This window comes from Typopeltis vanoorti, chromosome 4 (genome assembly GCF_054136105.1).
Source record: "Typopeltis vanoorti isolate ZY-2024b chromosome 4, IOZ_Tvanoo_1.0, whole genome shotgun sequence".
Classification (NCBI taxonomy): domain Eukaryota; kingdom Metazoa; phylum Arthropoda; class Arachnida; order Uropygi; family Thelyphonidae; genus Typopeltis; species Typopeltis vanoorti.
The window spans coordinates 138049255-138073792 of NC_143552.1; the positions used below are offsets into that span (position 1 = coordinate 138049255).

At 33.8% G+C, this 24538-nt stretch overlaps 1 protein-coding gene across 2 annotated transcripts in view; it reads right to left on the reverse strand.

Annotated features, from left to right (window-relative positions):
- Positions 1 to 24538, reverse strand: part of LOC150107706 (ubiquitin-like modifier-activating enzyme 6) — a 701981-nt gene that overhangs the window by 310245 nt on the left and 367198 nt on the right. For both annotated transcript variants that reach the window (XM_090391479.1, XM_090391480.1), the window contains exons 17-18: positions 15995 to 16069; positions 6244 to 6321 (exon numbers count right to left, since the gene is read on the reverse strand). In XM_090391479.1, the coding sequence (XP_090247605.1) occupies positions 6244 to 6321; positions 15995 to 16069 (153 nt within the window). The remainder of the gene's footprint in view (positions 1 to 6243; positions 6322 to 15994; positions 16070 to 24538) is intronic.

Genomic DNA, 24538 nt, shown 5'->3' on the forward strand with positions numbered 1-24538 from the left:
CAATTCTAACTGCTGACTTACAACTCAAATAAAGACTAAGTATTGTTTGATATAATGCCCCATTGACACCATATAAATGTAACATATTGAATAGTTTCTCTCTTGGCACCTTGTCATATGCCTTTTCCAAATCGACAAAACTTAAATACAGATCTTTGCTATATTCCCATGCTTTCTTGACTATTTGTCGTAAAGTGAAGATCGGTTCCTGACAGCCTCTATTTGGCCCGAATCCAGCTTGTTCTTCACCAAGCTTTTCTTCCACAATTCTTCTCAACCATTTCTCAAGTATACTTGTATAGATCTTGCTCAGAACACTCAGTAGGGAAATACCTCTGTAATTCTCACATTCAGTTTTATTTCCCTTTTTATATATGGGTACTATGAGAGCTCTACTCCAATCATTGGGAATTTGTCCCTCTGTCCAGGCATTCTGAACTATGCAGTGCAGCCACCGTAAGACTTTAATACCACCATACTTCAGCATTTCTGGTCGAACATCATCCACTCCTGCTGCATGCCTGGTCAGTATTTTTTACCACTGTGCTGTTGTTGGATTCTGATTATGTAGAAATTAGAATAAATGTTATTTGATTCAGAATCCAACATGATTTTCCGTCACAAGAGCTACATTTGTAAATATTAATTAACGTAAATAACATAAATTATAATTTGATATCATATAACTACCTTAATTATATCAATTATTTAATTATTTAATCAAAGAAATGTGTTAATGGTAAATAGATTCTGTATTAATTATTATTAAGCTATTTTATTTATTGTTATGTCAATATTATAGAAGCTTATATTTGCAATATTAACTACGCATTTATTGAAAAGCAAATATTCTAATTATTCCTATTTGTGTATAAAGCTTAACGTATGTAATGACTCAATATAGTTGTATAACCTTATGTAACGTTAGCGAAAATGTTTACGTTTATTTGTTGTCATGGAAACACTTGAAATAAACGAGCGCGAGTGGAACAGAGCGTGGGCTAAATAAAGAAGAGAAAATATATAGGAGGTAAGAGAGTGGGGACAGAAACTTGGAAGTGAAAGGAAGCAAGGGGATAAACTAGAGAAGTAGAAGTAAATAAAAGGTTCTTAAGGGTAGGAGTTAAGTGGATAATTTTTATAAGTGAGCAAGGACGAAACGAATTTTATAGTTAGCTGAAAGTGAAATCAGCAGTAATAATAGAAGGGAAATTAATGCTACAATCGGATAAAATAAAAAGCTGGACGTTTAAGGAAGAATTCTGAATAAACCCAGCTGGTCTAGAATTGCGGCTTATTTTTGATTTGCCCTAAAAAGAACCTCACAGTGTTTTAATTAGTTTATGAGTGGTAACAAGGATAGTTGAAGTACCCTGTAATTGATGTCTAGAATTCTGAAGTGCGATTGATAGTGCTTTAAGTATAACTGTGGATAAGTCTTGTAGATGTGTTTTTTTTAAGTAAGATAAATAAATTCCAAAAGTTTGCTCACAACATAATTGATGTACTAGGAACTATTTCCGGTAAGGTCTATCATAGTGTATTATTTCATTGCTTGAAGAATTGTGTGTTAATTACGCTATGCTTAACCTAACTTTAACTGTGGAAACTCTTCGTGATTGAGAGTTGGAGATAAGAATTGTTTGAAAGATATTTTCAGCTATTAGTGCCTGTGATATTTTGAACTTATAGCATGACTGAGAAATGTGTGAAAACTGATTAGATTGGATGTTCTATTATATTTATTTAAGTGTAGAAACTTTGTAACCCAAAAGCTGAGAAAGTGCATGTGAAGACTTGGAAGATTGTGCTAATGTGATTAACTTGACTTAATGTTTGACTTGTTTCTACTATTAAAAATTAGAAGTAAAATTTATGTATTTGCTATATGACCTATATTAAATATTTCATTTGTTAATCTAACTATTGTATTTGCCTGAATTTCTTTTTACTGCACCGTTCACAAAAATTCGAATCTAGTGGGAATCCCAGAAAGAATATAAATACTTCGGCCTGAATGAATGAAAAGACTGCTAACTAACTTTGAATTGATCCTACTATTTCATATAGACTTATATAAGGATAGAGTGGCGCAGTATAATAGAAATTTCTCTACCCTTGGATTAGTGATCAATTTACAATTAGTTGTGTTTTTATTTTATGAAAGTGACTTGTAACAAGATGGCGGATTCGAACACAACATGAAGAAAACGTCACGACACTGTCATCACTGCTTGTTTCATTTAGCAAATTTTCAAAGTAATTACTCCATACTTCAAGGATATCTTTTTCTTACGTTTTCATGTTACCTTTATCATCTCTAATTCCTTTTACATCACTCTATCCTCCATTCCTAAGCTTCTTCAACAACCTCCAGAATATTTTGCCACCTTCTTGATATTTATTTTCTATATTCTTGCCAAAGTCCTCCCATGACTTTTGTTTAGCTAGTTTTACATAGTGTTTAGCATTCTTGCATTTGTCTCTGTATTCTCTATGAGCACAAGCTGCCTTATTTGCCAGGAACTTTTGATATGCTTTCTTCTTTTCCTTCACTGCCTTTTTAACTTCTTGTGTCCACCATGGAGTTCTAATTTTTCTATCCTTGCAGACAACTTCACCACATGCCTCTCTAGCTGAGTCAATCAGGGCTTTCTTCAAAGCTTGCCACTGAATCTCCAAGGTTTGCTTCCTGTTCTCAAACTCTTTCATTTTTTTTTCAATAATCTTTCTGTATTTTAGTCTACAGTTCACATCTGAGAGCTGCTCAACTTTTATTCGCCTTAAAACTTTCTTACATGTTATTCTTTTCAATATGAAATTCAATTTTATCCTGCTCAAGACTAAATAGTGATCACTTCCAATTTCAAATCCTCTGTACACTCTGGTGTCCTGCACCAGGGAGAAAACATCACTATCAACAATAACATAGTCAATGAGACTTTTCTTATTCCTTGCCTCTTATTCCTCCCTGTGAATTTGTGCACATTTTTATGTTGGAACATGGTGTTAGTAATAACCAGTCCATATCCTGAGCAGAAATCCAACAGATATTTGCCATTATTATTAGCTTTGCTCTTTTCTCCAAATTTTCCCAAAATATTTTTGTATGTCTCACAATCATTTCCTGCTCTGCTATTTAGATCCCCAACAAGGACCAACTTTTCCTTTTTCATTGTGTCAGTTGCTTTTTCTAAAGCATCAAAAAATTCCTTCACTTCTACCTTAGTAGAACCTTCTGTGGGACCATAGGCACAAATAAGTCTCATTGTCCAGTTCCTCATTCTCATTTTTGCCCACATTACTCTACTTGAGACTGCCTGCCAGTGAAGAAGATTAGCCTCGTATTTTGTGTTGAATACCATGGCTACTCCTTCTTTTCCTTGTTTGTCATTGCCTGAATATAACATTTTGTATTTATTGTTCAGAAACATCTCACCAGTTTTTGTTTTTTTTGTTTCAGTCACCCTTATTATGTCGATCTGGTACTTATCTAATTCCTCAGCTAGCTCCATTTCTTTGCAATTCCGGTTTCTTATGTTGATAGCATCGATCTTTAACTCTGGTGATGTTGAGTTGGGGTGTGTTTTCAGATTTGTTCCAGTAGCTGACTTTTCGCTATTTGCCCTGGTTCCCTGGCGAAAACAACGGGGGCCTTGTTTAACCGGGCGATGCCCCAGCCGGCATGAAATTTGTCATGTTGTACCATTATTTTTTATTTTGGTTTAACCAACAAGAATACAATTCGGTCAGCTAAATCCCAAATTGCCAGCCCATCCTCGTTCGTTCAGTATCCAGCTAGATACCTAACAGGGTGCACCACAAGAAGGTGAGGATTGGATATTAGGTCAGAAGCTCTTGGTTCTCTGCATTCCTTTAAAGGCTATGTGGAGGTCTCCTCTCAGTTATACAGCTTTGATCCTTAAGCACCCCTATGCAATTCTGTTGAAGCAACCATACCTTCTGAAATTACCTCTGCTCACTAATTTCTGATTGCCAATAATGTTAATTGCTTCCTATTATCATCATAATTTTACTATGATTATGCCATCAATGGTATCTGCTAACTCCCCAAATTTTTCTCAGAATTCTCTATCTATATATCTGCGATCAGGTCTTTGATAAAGTGTTTTATTTTATTTTGACCAACTTACCGAACTCTCAGAACTGTAACTTATAATAAACATCAGTACTCTTGCTTAAAGTTCTATAGTGTTTTGACTAATTTCCATATTTAATTTGCCATCTTCACTAAAAAGTGCATTTAAATAGATAACGTTTTGCTGTTGATTTCCCCATTCAGAATGCAACTGAAGTTTTTAATGTTCTTGCCTATTTTTATAGACATTATATTTTTGATTTTCATAACAAATTTGTTACAGCAGTTATTCAATTCAGTTAATGAATCCTTCAGACTTGCAGTGAATCTATTTAGAGTATAACATCATTTGCATAAAGTAAAGAGCTGAAATTAGTATCTCCAATTCTGATATCAGGTTTAATGCCACTTTCTTTCATAATGTAATGCCATGTAGGTGATGAATAACAGTTCAAAAAATGTGCCCCTTGTCTCACATCTGATTTAACATCAAACCAACTTCCAGTACCTCCTTCAATTCTAACTGCTGACCTACAACTCTAATATGGACTATGTATTGCTTGATATAATGTCTTATTTACACCATATAACTATAGTTATATTGTTTAAAGTTATCGTTCCACTGATAGCTTTCTGTCTCACTTTATGATGAATCACACACACATTCTCACTATTTCATTTGGTCATGATCTTCGCATCTATAGGTGGTTTGTCAGAGTAATAATCCCCCCCCCCTCCAAGTATACTTTTTCTCTTGGTACCTTGTTATATGCCTTTTCTAGATCTACAAAATTTAAATATACAGATTCTTGTTACATTCCCATGATTTCTTAACCATCTGTCTTGAAGTGAAAATCTGATGCTGACAACCTCTATATGGCTTGAATCCAGCTTCTTGTTCTCCACATTTCCCTGCCACAACTTTTCTTAGCCTCTTCCTAAGTATGTTTACAGAAATCTTACCTGGAGCATTCAATAAGGATATTCCTTTATATTCTCACACTGTTTTATTTACCTTTTTAGAGATGGGTATTATGAGAGTTCTATTCCAGTTATTTGACCTTCTGACCATAACTTCTGTAAAACTTTTATAAAGTTTTTTAAAGTAAGTAAAACGCAGATTATCCATGGGATCAAATTTACCATGATCCTCCGTGATACATACATATTTCTTTTTCTTTAATTCTATATGCAAGTGGATTTGTAAAATAGTGGAAGTCATTAGAATGATTACATTGAAGTTTTACAAATTCATGGACATATAAGAAAAATAAAATAAAAAATAACGGTGCAAAGAAAACTAAAATATTGAGGGTTTTTTTTTTTTTTTTTTAAATAACTGAATAAAATGTAATTTGGATTAACCATGTTTTTCAATTATCTGGGCTCTAGAATCTCCCAGTTCCCAAGGATAATTGACATTTTACTGTATTTTATACTACCACACTTCTGGTTGTAAGAATGATTTACATAATTAATACTTGAATCTGTGTAACATCTTACATTAGAATTTATTTTAAATCTGAATTAAATTTTAGTTGAAAGTTATGAAATTTAGTTTAACTTTAATTAATCCATAATTCATTTCTTTTAAAAAGATGTGAAAAACTACATTTTTTATAATTCTTCATCCCAAAAATTTTCTCGAGCTTTTGAAAGTTCAGAAACAGCACTTATATGATAAATCAAAATTATAATATAATGTTTGAAATGTTAACTGATTTATGATAGTTTTAAAAATAAATCTGTAAACAATGGCTGACAAGAGTCAGCTGATACCTACACTATGTATCCGCCAATGAGAATTCAAATATATCTGAAATTGCCATCTGGATAAAAATTGAACCATGCAATATAATATAATAAAAATCCAGAAGTATACTATATCAGAAGACAATGTATGGATCCCAGTTGGAAAATGTCTTCTAATCATGGTAGTTCTGTATCAAGATAACTCATGCTGAACATTGATATTATTTCTAAACTATATGTATTTACATATTTGATCAACACTTTTTTTTAAAAAAAAATCTTAATGCAATCTTTGGACAGAATCCACTTGGTAAAATATTTTCTAATGATGAATTAATTCCTTGTGATTAGTGAAATAAGTGAATAAGTGGGAAGTACATATTCTAACTTACTCCTATATCATGATTTCTATAAAGAAATTGTCTGTTCAAGTTGGATTTTTCAATGAGATCATCATCGGTTACTGTGATCTGAAAAACAAAATAAGTTTTTAATGAGAAAACTGGCCTATATTCCCTTGTAAGAAATTAAAACACATACCATTAAATAGATGCAGTTGACTTTCATTACAGCAAATATTGTTATAACAAACATGATGCTATTCTTAAGGAAATTTCACCACAGTAAACTATTTATGAAATCCCACTGAGGGACTCATAAATAACTGAATAAAATGCAATTTGGATTAACCATGTTTTTAAATTATCTGGGCTCTAGAATTTCCCAGTTCCCAAGGATAATTGACATTTTACTGTATGACTTATAAATATTCATAAATAAATAGTTCTAAAGTAATGAATGCTAGCTGTTTATGAAAAGTAAAGATTGGAATTTGGTATCCAGTAGTTACAAAACCAACAACTATTTGAGCAGTGCTTTCAAACACTATCAGGCATCATCGACCTTGTAATCAAGATGCACTAGCCTCTAATTCTACTGGAAGTCAAATACAAAATTTAATATGCAAAACATTTAAAATAAAAAAAATACTGAATTCTATATTTTTACCATCAATGATTATTGTAAAGAGGAAATGTTTCACTAACAACAGATAAGAAATTTAAAATATGACACTCGACTCTAGCTGATTAGCCAGTTATACCATAATATGATTTAATGTGCATGACAAGTATTTAACAAATATATCAATGATACAATAATGGAATGTATCCCTAAAGCCTGAAGAATAAACAGGGTGGAAGCAAAATGGATATACAATCATATTAAGCAAGAGATTCTTAAAAAAGATGTGGAAGGAATGAAGTATGCATACAGATGATGTCATTTATTAAAATTATAAGGAGCAAGCCAGAAGAGTTACAACTTTTGTACGGAAAGCTAAGATGAAGTATGAAAAAAACTAGCACTACATGCTAAAGACGATCCAAAAGAATTCTATTATGTTGCAAGTAAAAGAAAGAATAACTCTTGTCAATGTGGATATATAATATTTAATATATCCATATATAATATTTTTTCACAGACACATAAAGACATAAATTATGTATATTTATGTTTTTATTTATATTTAATCTTATGTTATTCCATATATTTCATTGTACATAGTCTATAATTTTATTTATATTTTATTATTTTAATAATTAAATTTTTTAGAAAATATCTTGAGGCTCACAAACAACTGAAAAACATCCCATGTGGCTCTCTCTTGGGTCTAGAAAACTTGGCCACCCCTGGCATATTACAATGGTGGGATTATGCTATAAGAAATTGACCAAAGTAGGGATCATGCAGTTTAGTAGATAAAAAGTAGAAGTCTGGAGACATACAGGAAAGCTTGCAATTATAAATCAGAGGATAACTGTAATACTGAAACAAATACTGGCACATGTATGAATAAGTAAGTCATTTTGCTTCTTTACAAGGCTTTGATATGATTTCATCTGACCTACTGTGCACAAATCTCATCTCCTGGCTTCTGAGGTCATGTAATGTGAAGAGGATGCAAAGAATGTTACAGATGATAATGAGACTGTGAAATGTATATAATAGGAGAGATCGAGAATTTCTAGACTGATATGTAATTTTATGGATGGTGAGGAGAGGATTAGAGAGAGAGAATCCAAGGAAGTCAAGAAAGCGGAAAGCTAGATTTTTCTTTCATAAATCAATGCAGTGCATGAGTGGAATGGATTGCATTTGGGAATTACAAGTGCAGATGGTATAAATGAATTCAAAATGAGATATGATATGTGGTGTGAGTGATGTGTGGTCTCCCTCGATTAGTCTGACTCTGGAAGTCTCTTGCAATAATAATAATAATAATAATAATGTCATCAGAAGTACACTTTATTTAATGAAAGTCATACACAATGCTTGAAGATAATGCTGCCGATAAGAATGGAAAGAATGTAAGGAAATCCCATTGCACAAGGGTGGTGCAAAGACTGATGTATCCAACTATCGACTAAGTATCTAGTACCAAGTACCACGTAGTATCTCAAGAATGGTGGTGAAGATTTTGAAAAAATTGGTTAGGGCTTGCATTCAGAAATTGGTTGACAGTGAATCTCTACTTTGTAACAAGCAACATGGGTTTACTAAGGGAAGGTCATGTTTTAGCAACTTGCTCACATTCTATAACAATGTTACTATTGAACTAAACAAGAATGGATACACCATGATACTTTTGGATTTTGCTAAGGCTTTTGACAGGATACAGCATGGTAGACTGTTGCATAAACTGGAGAATATGGGTTTGGATTAGAGAATATTAGCATGGATAAGAGGATGGCTGACTGACAGATATCAAAAAGTGGTACACGGGGGATGTGATTCAGCAAGATTTAAGGTAACCAGTGGTGTACCACAAGGATCAGTGCTTAGTCCACTGTTATTCAATCTATACATTAATAATATCGGGAAGGATTTGATAAGCGACATACAGCTATTTGCTGATGATGCAAAGATAGGTCGGGTAATTTGGAATGCTGCTGATATGCAGTACTTGCAGAATGATTTCAATAGGCTTGAATTGTGGGCATGGGAAAATAGGTGTCAGTTCAATGTCAGTAAATGAAAAGTCATACACTTTGGTGTGATTAGATATCCAGTGTTGTACTATATTGGTGGGATTATGTTAGAAGAAACTGATCAGGCTAAGGATCGTGGAGTGTTAGTAGATGGGAAGTTGAAGTTTACGGGCCATGTAGCAAAGATTGCAAATACAACTCAAAAGATAACTGCAATGTTGAAACAAACTTTAACTTGTAAAGATAAGGATGTCATTTTGCCTCTTTACAAGGCCTTGATATGACAAGACCAGAAGATCAGGCCTGCAGACTATTGTATGCAGGTCTGGTCTCCTGGTTTCTGTTGTGGTTCTGATTCAGTGGAGAGAGAGAGAGAGAGAGAGAGAGAGAGAGAGAGTGCAAAGGAAAGTGTTAAAAATGAAGATCAGGATTGTGGAATACTGATTATGAAGAACAGATTGACAATTTGTAGATTGCAGACACTATCAAACAAGAGAAAAAGAAGTGATATGATTGAGACTTACAAATTTCTGAAAGGATAATAAAGATTTCAGTTGATGGAATTGTTCATTTTATGGAGGATGGGGAAAGGACAAGAGGGCATCCTTAGAAGCTGAATGAATGCGCTAAGAAGGGGAGGGGGGGGAGTTAGATTTTTCGCTCATAGGGTGGTTCATGATTGGAATGGATTGCCACTGGATGTTGCAAGTGCAAGCAGTGTGAATAAATTCAAGAATAAGTATGATAGCTGGTGTGTGTAGTATGTGGCCTCCCCTTGATGAGTCCCTGACTCCCTGGAGGTCTCCCTTAATAATAATAATATACTTATGAGAATTTTTATAAGTTAAAATCTGCAGGCATAATGAAGGTATTCACTAAAACTAAGTCAAGCAAGAAGCAATAAAATTACATTTTGTAGTGAAATTCCACTGTGGGAATGGATATTTATAAAATCCTGCTCTGGTCATGCAACTTAACAACAGATGCAAGCCAACAATTGTCGAGTTGAAATGATGATTCTCTTCAACCGAATTCCAAAATATCTGAAACTGCCATTACAACATTCACTATATGTTTCTTAGTTTTAACATATTCACGTTGGGGTGGTGTTTTGCCTGTATATTGTTCCGACAGGACTTCTCATTACCATTTGTGTACCACTTCCGCGTTACACTGTGGGCTCAACTGATACAAAGTTTCAATCCTTTGGTTGAATTTTATTGTTGTTTGCTTGCGTGCCACTTCCACATCGGACTGGTAGGTGGACTCACTCACTCACAAACACACACACACACACACACACACACACACACACACACACACACACACACACACACACACACACACACACCATACTGCATGTTAGTTTCAATTCATCAGTTTGAAGTTTGGCTTTGTGATCTATCTTAACGACATTGAAAATTGAAAATGCAATCAAACAAACACTTATTTCATGTAATCGAAAAGTTGGACAAATGTTTGAACAATAGTTTTTAGTTAGATACTGTGGTTGGTGGTACAGCATACAGTTTTGCTTGAATCTAACAGCATAGTTTCATATGCCCTCCCCACCCCACCTCACTGACGCTATGCTGTATAGACTCATACAGTTTTGCTTCAGTGAGGGATACATGTGATTCATTAGTTAGCGCCGTTTTATCCCAGTTGTCTCTAATTGTTGAGAAATATGTTACACAGACTGCAAATGTCACTGTACCTTATTCAGTGATACAATAAAATTACTTGTTTTTGTTGCATCTGCGGTATAGTGGGCTGTTGGGGAAAGTATGTTATTTATGCAGTGAGAGCGTTACCATCACCGCGATAAGAACGTGTTTAAACTTTTTTTCATGTGCAAGATATATGCGAAACTTTTTAATTTTGGTATTATTTCTGGGAAAATTTCCATGTTACTCCTCTAAAATAAACTACTATTTTTATGGCTATATAGCCTACTTTCGTTTAGGAGTGCCCTTTTTCACAATGTCATTGGCTTTTTACTCAAATCTTAGGGCATTACTGATGTGTTATAAAAAATGATATATGAAGAACAATATAGGAGGAAAATTCGGACACACCTTTTTGGATGTTGTTGGCTGTTTCCTTATCCTGGTGATATGCATTCATGTGCTGTTAATCTGTTAAAGGAAGGGGGGTTTGGGAAAAGTGGGGATAAAGCAATGTGGGAAAATTATTTGGAAAAACCTGTGGGTTTTTTTTATATATACATGTATAATATTATTATTATTAAGGGTGGGCAGAGAGCGGTTCGAGAGTGGAGGTGAGAGAAGGATCTGAAATAGAACAAGTTCTGAACACGACACACAGTCGAAACGGCTAACATCCCGTCACTCCCATCTCGGACTTTTTCCCATCAGTCCTTCCTCTTCCAAAAAAATAGTTTCTATTTTAGATCCCCCCCACACACCAAAGTTCCTTCTTCTTGTTTAGATATTTTTATCTTTCCACGGGGGTGCTTAAGGGTCAAAGCTGTATAACTGAGAGCAGACCTCCACATAGCCTTTAAAGTAATGCGGAGAACCGACCAGGGCTTCTCACCTAATGTCCAATCCTCACCTTCTCGTGGTGCACCCTGTTGGGTATCTACTTGGATACTGAACGGACGAGGATGGGCTGGCAATTTGGGATTTAGCCGACCAAATTGTATTCTTATTGGTTAAACCAAAATATAGAATGATGGTACAACATGACAAAATTTCATGCCAGCTGGGGCGTCGCCCGGTTAAACAAGGCCCCCATTGTTTTCGCCAGGGAACCAGGGCGAACAGCGAAAAGTCAGCTACTGGAACAAATCTGAAAATAAACCCCAACTCAACATCGCCAGAGTTAAAGATCGGTACTATCAACGTAAGAAGCCTGAATGGCAAAGAAATAGAGCTAGATGAGGAATTAGATAAGTACCAGATCGACATAATAGGGGTGACTGAAACAAAAAAGACCAAAACTGGTGAGATCTTTCTGAGCAATAAATACAAAATGTTATATTCAGGCAATGACAATCAAGGAAAAGAAGGAGTAGCCATAGTATTCAACACAAAATACGAGGTTAATCTTCTTGAATGGCAGCCAGTCTCAAGGAGAGTAATGTGGGCAAATATGAGAATGGGGAACTGGAAAATGAGACTTATTTGTGCCTATGGTCCGACAGAAGGTTCTACTAAGGTAGAAGTGGAGGAATTTTTTGAGGCTTTAGAAAAAGCAACTGACACAATGAAAAATGAAAAGTTGGTCCTTGTAGAGGATCTAAATAGCAGAGTAGGAAACGATTGTGAGACATACAAAAATATTTTGGGAAAATTTGGAGAAAAGAGCAAAGCTAATAATAATGGCAAATATCTGTTGGATTTCTGCTCAGGACATGGACTGGTTATTACTAACACCATGTTCCAACATAAAAATTTGCACAAATTCACATGGAGAGAAGAAGCAAGGAATAAGAAAAGTCTCATTGATTATCTTATTGTTGATAGTGATGTTTTCTCCCTGGTGCAGGACACCTGTGTACAGAGGATTTGAAATTGGAAGCAATCACTATTTAGTCTTGAGCAGGATAAAATTGAATTTCATATTGAAAAGAATGACATGTAAGAAAGTTTTAAAGCGAATAAAAGTTGAGCAGCTCTCAGATGTGAACTGTAGACTAAAATACATAAAGATTATTGAAGAAAAAATGAAAGAGTTTGAGAAGAGGAATCAAACCTTGGAGATTCAAATTTCCAAGGGAAACTTGGAAGAAAACATTGATTCTGCCAGAGAGACATGTGGTGAGGTTATCTGTAAGGATAAAAAAATCAGAACTCCCTGGTGGACACAGGAAGTTAAAGAGGCAGTGAAGGAAAAGATGAAAGCATACCAAAAGTTCCTGTCAAATAAGTCAGCTTGTGCTCTTAGAGAATATAGAGACAAATGCAAGAATGCTAAACACTGTGTAAAACTAGCTAAACAAAAATCATGGGAGGACTTTGGCAAGAATATAGAAAATAAATATCAAGAAGGTGGCAAAATATTCTGGAGGTTGTTGAAGAAGCTTAAGAATGGATTAAAGAGTGCTGTAAAAGGAATTAGAGATGATAAAGGTGACATGAAAATGGGAGAAAAAGATATCCTTGAAATATGGAGTAATTACTTTGAAAAACTGCTAAATGAAACAAGCAGTGATGACAGCACAGTGGTAAAAAACACTGACCAGGCATTCAATCAGGAACACAAGTAGAAAAAGCCATCAAAGTCTTGAAATGTGGAAAGGCAGCAGGAGTAGATGATATTCGACCAGAAATGCTGAAGTATGGTGGTATAAGAGTCTTACAGTGTCTGCACTGCATAGCTCAGAAAGCCTGGACAGAGGGACGAATTCCCGATGATTGGAGTAGAGCTCTCATAGTACCCATATATAAAAAGGGAAATAAAACTGCATGTGAGAATTACAGAGGTATTTCCCTACTGAGTGTTCCTGGCAAGATCTATGCAAGTATACTTGAGAAACGGTTGAGAAGAATTGTGGAAGAAAAGCTTGGTGAAGAACAAGCTGGATTCAGGTCAAATAGAGGCTGTCAGGATCAGATCTTCACTTTACGACAAATAGTTGAGAAAGCATGGGAATATAACAAAGATCTGTATTTAAGTTTTGTCGATCTGGAAAAGGCATATGACAAGGTGCCAAGAGAGAAGCTATTCAATATGTTACAGTTATATGGTGTCAATGGGGCATTATATCAAGCAATACTTAGTCTTTATTTGAGTTGTAAGTCATCAGTTAGAATTGAAGGAAGTACAGGAAGATGGTTTAATGCTAAATCTGGTGTGAGACAAGGATGTACATTATCCCCTCTGTTATTCATTATCTATATGGATCACATTATGAAGGAAAGTGGTATTAAAAATGATATCAAAATTGGAGATGTTAATATCAGCTCTTTGGTTTATGCGGATGATGTTATACTTCTAAATAAATCTGCTACAAGTCTGCAAGATTCTCTGACTAAATTGAATAGCTGTTGTAATAGATATGGTATGAAGGTCAGAAATAAAAAGACAAAGACAATGAAAATAGGCAGAATCATTGAAAATGTCAACTGTGTTGTGAATGGAGAACCTGTGGAACAAGTAAAACATTTCAGCTATTTAGGCACGATTTTTACTGAAGATGGTAAATTAAATATAGAAATAGACAACAGAATCAGCAAAGCTGGTATGGTGGGAAGTCAATTGAATAAATTCATATGGAATAAGAGAGAAATCAGTCAGAACACTAAATTAGCTGTGTACAAGACAGTGTTCAAACCAGTTTTAACTTATGGATCTGAGAGCTGGGTCAGAAGTAAAACACTTGACCAAAGACTAGAGACCACAGATATGAGAGTCCTGAGAAAGATTATAGGCATGAACAGATGGCATCAATGGCAATATCATATTAAAAACGAGGATATTAGGAAAGAACTTGACATTGTCAGCAACCAGGAATGCGTTAGCAGAGCTAATCTTAGGAGGTATGATCACTTAAACAGAATGGGCGAGGAAAGATTAGCAAAACAAATGTTCTCTGCCAGGTTGGCAGCAAAACGACGCAGAGGAAGACCAAGATATAGGTGGATTGATACGGTACAAAATGCTTTAGATGATAGAAATATAAGATCTGATAATGTTGGAGTCTTGACAAGTAACAGACTGATTTGGAGGAAAATTGTAGATAGGAAATTAATAATAATGTAATTTTTTTCATGTAGTACTATCATAACCTGTACACCCCTTGAGGGTACATGGCAGGAATTTGATGATGATGATGATCTTTTCATGTGAAGTTATCTGATTTAATTGCAAATTTGAATAATTCCACCATGTCTGATAGAAATTTTGGTATTAAAAATTCTACTGTCTCTTTATGCGGGATATTAGTGAAGAGAGACAATGACATGTCTGTATCTGCCAGTTTAATGTCTTTTATTCTATGAAATTCTATGGAATTTTTTATCACAGAAGTGGAGTGGCCAATGAGGGGACAGAAAATATTAGACAGAAATCTTGATATTTAATTTGTGGTACTGCCTGTGCAGCTAAACTCTAAACTCGTTGAACCAACTTCTCATCTTCTGCCTTAATTCCCTACATATCTGCTCTGAAACAGTCTTCACCATATTGTTTTTCCCCAATTACTATAACCTTCAGATCCTTAAAAAAATTAAAAAAAAAAAAAACATTAACAAATTCCTTACTTCCTTTTAACTCCCACACAGCACACTGTTATGCCATAGGTCTTGGAACCCTTCATGTGTAGAGCTGATATACAAAAAAAAAAAAAAAAAAAAGACTAGATAAAAAAACCAAATAAAGTCATACCAAAGGAACTAAACCATAAAGATAGAACTAAATGGAAGAACATCAAGAACAATGACATACAACCCAGGAAGTTAACAAATTATATACCCAAGGTCAAAGAAGCAGAGTCACTTCAATGAAATGCTAGCCTAATCAAAATAGACCACGGGGGCCTAAATCCAAGAAAGGGAAAAAAATCATTTATCAATTTCATAGCATGTCTTCTTAGTGAAACAAAAGTGTCAGCGTGTTCTACTGATAGCTTTCTGTCCCACTTTATGATGAATCACACATACATTCTCACTATTTCGTTTGGTCATGATCTTCACATCTATAGGTGGTTTGTCAGAGTAACAATTCCCCCCCCCCCCTCCAAGTATACTTTTACTAAACACTTTTATAAAATGATGACACTAAGAAAAAGAATATTATATGTAAATATAGATGAAAAAACTGATATCTGAATTTCATTTTAATGATTTAGTCTTAATAACATAGTGTTTTTTCAAAGTGTTTTTAATTTATTAAAATAAAGTTTATCATATTCCATATGGATATTATTAATTTTTGATTTCATTTTTTTCACTTTCTTCTTCTCCTCCCATCCCAACTTTAACTATATCACAGTTAAACTTTCAGATTCATAACATAATTTTAATAAATGCAAGCATTTTTAAGCAACTGTTTAGACTATAAAAAAAAAAACATGTTAAAATGACACTGAACTGAATTGAAAGGTAATTATTTTGGTATTAAACGTTCACAGTAATTAAGAATATGTGTTTCCCAAAAACTATTAAAAGACAAAAACTTGAAATACCTCTCCACCTGATGATGCTACACCAAGCATAGCAAAGTTCTTCAGCATCTCACATCCTAACGCACCACAACCAACCTAAGGAGAAAATGAAAAAGTTACAAATTGTATAAAAGAAGTAATTTTTTATAATTTATTCAGTATCTCCAAGGAGATTTCAATTATTAAACTCAAAGAACACATTTTCAGCGAAGTACTAAATAAGGAAACTACTCAAGCACAATTAATATAAAAGTGTTGATATGAAATTAATATGATGCAAAGGTATTTTAACAAAAAGATACAGAATATTGTTGTGTCCCATTTTATGATTTTTATTCTATCTAGTTATTTCCCCTTTATCTATGTTCAACTATTATCTACGCACGAGATATCACCAAAATTTTTACTAATACTTAAGTTAATTTTCCCCTTAGTATCCCTAATATTTGTATTATGCTGCGCCTTTTGGGACATTTAGTTTAAGATATTATATACAAAAACAAGGAGAAAGAACTAAAATATGTCTGAAAGTGAACCTATGTTGCAGTCGTGACACTTTATCTCGTTTCTTAACACATTAATTTCCTGCGTGATTAGGTTCATAATTTTTAAGTGTTGCATTGGACAGCAATTTCAGACAACTGTTTTATCCGTGTGTAGAGGCTTTAATCCTTTATCCAAGTGTGAGCAAACAAAGTTTGTGCCTGTTTTATCATTGGACAAAAGGTTTATAAAATTCCTTAACATGGTACAATTCAAATATTAGTTATTACTCAATTCAATGCTATACTAAATATTTAGAAACTGACATTAGCTTATCATAAATAATTAAGCTATGATCTTATAATGGGTATTACGATCATGCTGCCATACACATTCAACACATAAATTCATTTTGACACGGACATATAAGATTAATTCACACTATTTAACTATCCAAACTTAAGTAGATTAACTAAACCATTTACTGCACTGACACATAACTATGATATTTAAACTTTCTTATACAATATATTAGACATGCAAAATTCTCAGGACACTTAATTACTCATATAATATTAACATTAGTAAGCTTACTTTCATTATATTCTGTCATATACTAAAGTCCTAGTATTGTTTTCTTGGTCACTTCAACAGTTCAGTATTAGAATAATGATAACTAATACAGACGAATCTTAGTTAACACGAGATATATTTTACAGTACCTTTCTTTCTTGAATTTTCCATATGGGCCTCTACCTTTTTCTGATCGAACTATCTTGGTATAATCTCTCCGATAATCTGCTTCTCCTATGTTCCTTTTTGAATTGAACTATGCTTACGCGGTCTTAACTTTTCGTAATTCAGGACACACTTTGAATCATCTATATAACAGCTGTAAAACTCACGACGTGGATATCGATTTCTTTACAACTTTCCCTTTCTCGTGGTTGTCACTGAAGTTGAAACACATAGAATATGCTTTCCTTTCCTCGACTATTTTTGGAATTCTTCGCTTCTTGCATAGGAAGTACAGAATCGAAATCCCGCTCACTTTTGTTTCCGTGTTGTGACAACGGAGATATAACTCCATCTCGCCACTCAGGAAAACCCCGTGGAACCTATACGAAAGAGCTCACCAAGAACTCTCCTGGAACAAAACCAAAAGCCAAAAAGAGTCTCTGTCCCGGGGGGTTCTAACCCTTTTATACCCTCTCTCCTAACAGCACCTTCTCTAACTTCTTTCCCCCCCCCCCTTTTGACTTGACTTTACCGACCAATTAGGGTGGCGTCTTTCTGCCAAACGTCATTTGATCGGCGAGCCCGTAATAAGTCTCAATCCAGGAATTGACCCTAAGCGATTGTCTGTTGTTTTTCTTGTGCTAGCCTCTAACTTAATCCCCTTTCCAAAATTTCTCTATGAAATCACTTAATATTTTAATCTCTAGCCTCTCACATACCATCTCTTATGACTAATCCTTTTCTGTCTTATTTAGTTAAATTTTCTCTTTTATATCATATTACAACATTATTATATTCTTTCTTTTTGTTAGTTAGTTCAACAAACACCTTTATATTTTATATATTTTATTGGATGCAAGAATATTTCTTAAAAAAAAAAAAAAAAAAAAAAAACAGCTAACGCCTTTTTATTCCCGTATACGGGGAGTAGGCGAGGCCATTTAGCCCTATCTAACTTTTGGAGACTGAGTGGACAGTTCAATCTCCGCTGGTACCCATCAGAGATAGATGGCCCAAGGCTATCACTAATTATGCGGTACTCAGTGAAGAGAGACGGCTCAAATGTGCCGCCATCTCGTGGTCCCTAACCCTAACACAATATATTTAATGTCTGAAATAATGTGGGTTCTACGGTCGATTTTCTTGAGTTTACAGGACGAAAAACCCGAGTTTCCAGGAGGAAAAACCTGCTTGCCCATGTCAGAGATCGACTTACTCAGGAACCGGTCGAAAAAAGGCTTAGAAAAATTTCCTCTAGTCGCCGACTAGACTCGAAACCAAGCCTTCCTTCGTGTGGCAAACGCCACATCCACTGAGCTACACAGGCTCTGAGAATATTTCTTTTACTTTTAAATAATTCATCTATTATCTTTTTTTGCAGGGTTTTTAATTTATTTATTCTTCATATTACACCATGATAGCTAGGAATTCTACATTCTTAAGATATCAGGTGTAACAATATCTTTGGCCAAGTCTCAAGGCCATATCTTCTGTATCAGTAGTAAAAAAAGTTTTACAACAGAAGGGAGTAGTATGTTAAATTTTTATGAAATAATTGTAAAAAGTTGCAGGTGGACTCAGTTTAACAGGACTGACTTAGGGGGGGAAAAACCTAAAGTGAGTATAACAAAACTACGTTGAAGGACTGATAAACCTTAAATTTGGCTTATGGAGAAAACTTTATATTATATTGTTATAATAAACTCTCAGACTGTGTGCTATGCGAGCCTGGGCTTGTCGATTCTCAGTAATAAATATAATCTTGGGGTTCTATATAAATACTTTCTGATTTGTGCAGTCTGAAAAAGAGACCACACGAAGTATGATAATAAATAAAGTATATATTCTTCTAGGTGGTAGGTGAATGTTGATTTTCCAGTTTGACGAGAGACTAGATTATATAGAGCACTTGATATATTACTGAGAGATATAGAGAGAGGATGAGTTTACCATCAGGAAAGAAAAAAAGTAAACTTACATGATAAATTAAATATAAGATGTAATCCTATAAAGTGTAGAAGTCTGACTATTTTCTTCCAGAGGTGTCCTGGACAAAACAAATAAATCCTGTGAATATCATCAGAATGAATGAGAATTTCAACCATAGCTATTTATTCTAGTTATGGAACACTTGTTGTAACAATAAAATATCTAATTCTTTTTCGTAGGCAGCTAATGATAAAAATAATATGTGTTCAACAGAGAAGGTTTTAATCATGCCAGATTTGTGACTTGGATGGCAAGAATTATCATCCAAATCGTTCCTATTAGTTTTTATCTATAGACCATAAATCAAATTCCATGATTCAATTGCATTAATTAATGTGAGAAAGTCTATGATCATAAGAAGAAAGTGTGAAGAAAAGCAAAAATATCATCAACACAATATATCTACGCTGATAACAGGGAGATTGGAGAGATTGAATATGCTGTTCAAAATTTGCATAAAATAGTTGGATAGATTAGATAAGTGGAGAACCTGTCATCTACATTTCTGAACATTTTTTGATATGTGAAGTAACCTCAGTTAATATTAGAATATTGGAGGAATGCTATTTTTCAATAATGCAAGCAGTCAGATCACAGAATATTATAAAAAATGAGACTATATCGAAACTAATTTACATCTAAAAGAGCTAACTAAAGGTCAAAATCTCTGACTGAGACCCTACAGGCAATAATGTTTATACATTCATGGATAAGAAGTGCAAGCCATCAATAATCTTCATTATGAACTTCATTATGCATTATCCTGATGAAAGATGATGTTTTTCTTCTGCAAAAACGGGTCTTTTCTCATGAATTTTTTCGTCTAGTCTGGTTAAAAGATTGGAATAATATTCCCCGGTTATTGTTTTACCCTTCTCAAGATAATTAATAAACAAAATGCCTTTAGCATCCCAAAACACTGATGCCATGACCTTTCCTGCTGATGGAACCGATTTGTCTTCCTTGGCACTGAACAGCCAGCTTCTGTTTTGACTGCTGTTTGGATTCTTCAAAATATATCTTACATGTTCTTTTGAAATGCCTATAGTCTCAGTAGTTTCTCAACAATTTCACACACTTTGACTTGCCGGTCATCCAATACCATATTGTGCACTTGATCAATGATTTTTGGTGTTGTTCACTTTTTGAATGTCCTTCACGTGGATCATCTTCAAGGCTGGTACGGCCATGTTTAAACTTGGCAGCCCATTTCTTAATTGTCAAAAATGAAGGAGAAGAGTGCCCATAAACTTTTATGAACTTTGAATGAATTTCTTTTGGTGTTAAACCTTTTTTCACAAAGAATTTTATAATGCACGATACTCAATTTTATCCACTTCAAGGGATACAGACAACACTTTTGTTTCAGACAGCTGTATAAAACAAACTACTCGATAGAATGACTTGCAATTTCACATGGATGCTTATGACAGATGTACCAACTTAGAAAAAAAATATCTTGCCGATAGCATCGCCATCTATGGTCAAGGCCAAGAACTTTTCAGACCACACTCGTATATTGATGCTGACTAACTTCTACTGCAGTAAATTTCAAGTTATTCCAGTCAGCAACTATTCAATATTTGTCATTCTCTGATGAAAACAGTAGGAGTCTCACATAAATGAATGATATCCCCAGCTTGCATTATATCTGTTGTCATCCTACCACGTACTTTCAGCCAATACAAAATAGAATTCGGTTGGTGCTAAGTTCCAAATACCCAACAACACTGCACATAATGAATAGGTGAGAAATGGACATAGGCAATATGAAGATCACCTCCTAGTTATCTTGCTTAACCCCTGAAGCAATTACTATATACTGAAACAGAGTATTCAATTTTCCTGAGCACAGTGCCATGGCATGAGTAGGAGGCACTCTACCATGAGAGGGAGGAGGGTCAAGCAAAACCATATGTTGCACTGCAACATGTGGTTTGCTTGAGTGTATACAGCAGTGTCTGTTGGTGAAAAGATGTGATTCATTAGTGTTAGTGTTTATATTCCCAGTTGTCTCTAATTGCACTATTTGTTGAGAAATATATTACACAGTCTGCAAATGTCTGTGAACCTTATCCAGTGACATGATAAAACTAATTGGTTTTCGTGTTTCTGCAGTATAATGGCTGTTGGGGATGGCATATTGTTTACTGCAGGGAGCGAGTTATCGCTATAATGTGAAATTCAGGGCGATAGACTCGCAATTTGAGTAGGAGAATTCATGCATAATATAATTTAATATATATATACTGTATATATATATAGACTATAAAAGTTTATGAAATTCACATCACATGATACTTTATGAGTTGTTTCCTTAAGTATCTAATAAGTGGGCTCTAAAATGTTTAGTTTTAGTATGTATGACTATAATTTTTTTTATTAATAAAATATAATAAGCACATATTTAACTGTCAATAGAAACCGGCGCCTTTTTTTTATTTGGTGAACTAAACACTGTATTTTTGTAAAATATCTTGTTGCCGTAATATGGCTGAATGAGCACCCTTATTAAGCAGCTCCATGAGGCAGGCTGCCACTATGCTACACCCTTCCAATGGTACTAGGCAAAGCACAGCGTAAGAATGAATTCACGGTCTGTCTTAAACTAACAATTTCCACTAAAAATATAATAAACAATCGAGAATATTTATAAAATTTTTGCTGAGTCGATCCTTACTCTGTGAAATAAAATCTGTGGTAATATTGATAACGTTTCACTTTGAACAAATTATAAAAAGCTGGTGATGTATCAAGTTAAAAATATTGTTAGATTATTAAGAATTCATAATAATTTGACTGATTTAAAATTTCATTTTAATTGCCATCATCATCATCTTCCTTATACCCTCTTTTACCTTGCGGTGTCGAGGGTCCATTGATCATCGGACCTCACTCCGTTTACAGGATAAGGTGGTCAGCCTTATGCCCCGGTGTATCCTATGACCTGTAGTGTTGAGATTGCATTAACTATAATTTGTAATTGTGTAATTTATATAGTACGATATAATTCAAGAATAAGAAAATTTATATATATATATATATATATATATATATATATATATATACATATATTTTTTTTTTATTTTCCGTGGTGAAATGTGCCCCTATCTTCAAGCGCCCTTCTGCGGTGCACAATCTGCGCACCCGCATGGTGCGGCCCTGCCTGAACAACACTGAGTAATTCTGTTGTTATACTACATAAAATCACATTCAGCAAAAGATGAGTTATTCAAGAACAAGTTATTCAAGTGTGGCATACATCAAACCAAAAAACTATTACTTTTTAAGAAAATATGATAGCTGGCAGAATTTTGAATTAAGTCACAAAACTCTAAGATGTAAAGTGAGCATTTTTTTAAGACAAATATTTAATTTCTCAGATAAACTGAATAACATCTACTGGTATGCAGAATATCTATCTGAAAGATATTTTCTAGTATCTTAATACCTTCAACACCGGGATGCAAGGTAAGAAACTAAAGATATGCTCAACTAAGTCAGCAGAATAGTGAAACTATCAATAATGTAGAGAGGATTTTACTTCAAAAAATAAATAAATAAATAAATAAATAATAATAAAATAAATTTTATCAACTCATTAAAGAAAAATTATGTTAAAACTGAAGCTGTGCAGAGCTAATCTGCGATCTATGATGATCAAAATGGGAGATGATAGATTAGAAAAACAAGTATTTCTACTGTCTTTTAGTTTCCTGGATGCAAAGGGAGCAAAAATTATTTTGAAGATGATCATCTTCAAGGATCATCTTCTAAATAAAGAGAAGAGACAGACCTAGCAGAAGAACATATAGACAGACAGATTCTAAAGTTAAGAAGACTTCAGAAAACAGAAAATAAGCTGGTGGGAGAGTGGTATGCTAACCACTCAGCCAGGCTGACAAAAATGAGTCTTGAATAGAAAAAAAAAAAAAATCAGTTAATTAATTACAGTAAAATAATTCTATAATACGACAATTTGTCCTATCTTTAGTCTACTATACCTATTGATTGCAACTGAATCACTACAGCAAACTATATAACAAATTTGCTCACTGTAACAAATACAAAAAAGTCTCAACAATCCCGTAGCCACAATGGACATAATGGAAATTCAATATGTTATTCTAAACGAAATTCTCAACAGTATCCTATCCACTATGATAAACTATTTCTGTAACTCTATTGAGTGACATGATTAATGTAAACAGTATATATATGCATTTTTTTGATCAGTTTGTCTGTTATGCAGGATGAAAATTTGAGTTAAACAATTTTAAATTTTCCCTACCATTTAATGTTCCAAAAATGTCATAGAAAAAAACCTAGAGTAAAAGATTAATCTCATTTTATATCACTCTTATTCTCTGGGTTTTGAGTTGATGCAATTAGAAATCAATCCTTTAAAAGAATGATATATAAGAGCTGATCAAATCAAAGACCAGAAAAACATTTTTAATCTCAACTTTCTTTTTAATTGATCTATTATTTAATATATTTAATTTTTAGTTTCATAATATCTGGTACACCACATGAGGTTATACAGTATGCACTAGAAAATAACAATGTTTTGCTATTATGATATCCAGTAATATTCAACTGAATTCCATAGAAATATACAGGAACATATTTTCAAAAGAAATAGATGCAGTGAGAAATCTTATTAATTATGGAAATGATGCTCTATACTCTAGACATATTTGAGATTTGCAAGCAATACTTGTTCACACAAGAGAAATCTCATATTTCTGGATGCCTAGACAAATACACATGATAAATTTAAACAAGAACTTCTTACTACCTTAATGCTATTGTGAAGCTATTATCCAAGTCTGAAGTTATTATTATTTCACTGTTATTCAATAAAAGCTATTGTTATTTAGTAAAAATAAATTGTATTTATGAGTTTTCTAACTTTATGTTATCATTCACTTGGAATACACTGGTTTATTTTTATGCAGCATATTTATTTATTAATACCATTAGTACTTTTCAAAATTACTGTTAAAATTATATTAAAAGATCATAGAATTAAAAAAAATCCCATATTTATTATTTTTTTCCAACTACATATTTAAAATAGGAACACTATTACTCCCCCCCCACACACACATCCTATTAGATATATTTTTTCTCTATTTGGCATACACTGCATGGCTGCACTTAACAAAGCAGACAAGTATCATATCTCTTGTGAAGAAGATGTAAAATATATTTTTCTTTTCTAAATGATTTTTTCTGAACTTCTACATTTAAGTGAGACCTCCAGGTCATACTGCTTCCAGCCAGCCATCTAGATATCATACAAATGTATTTACAATTTACAAACTGCTAATAAATACTAATAAAGCTATA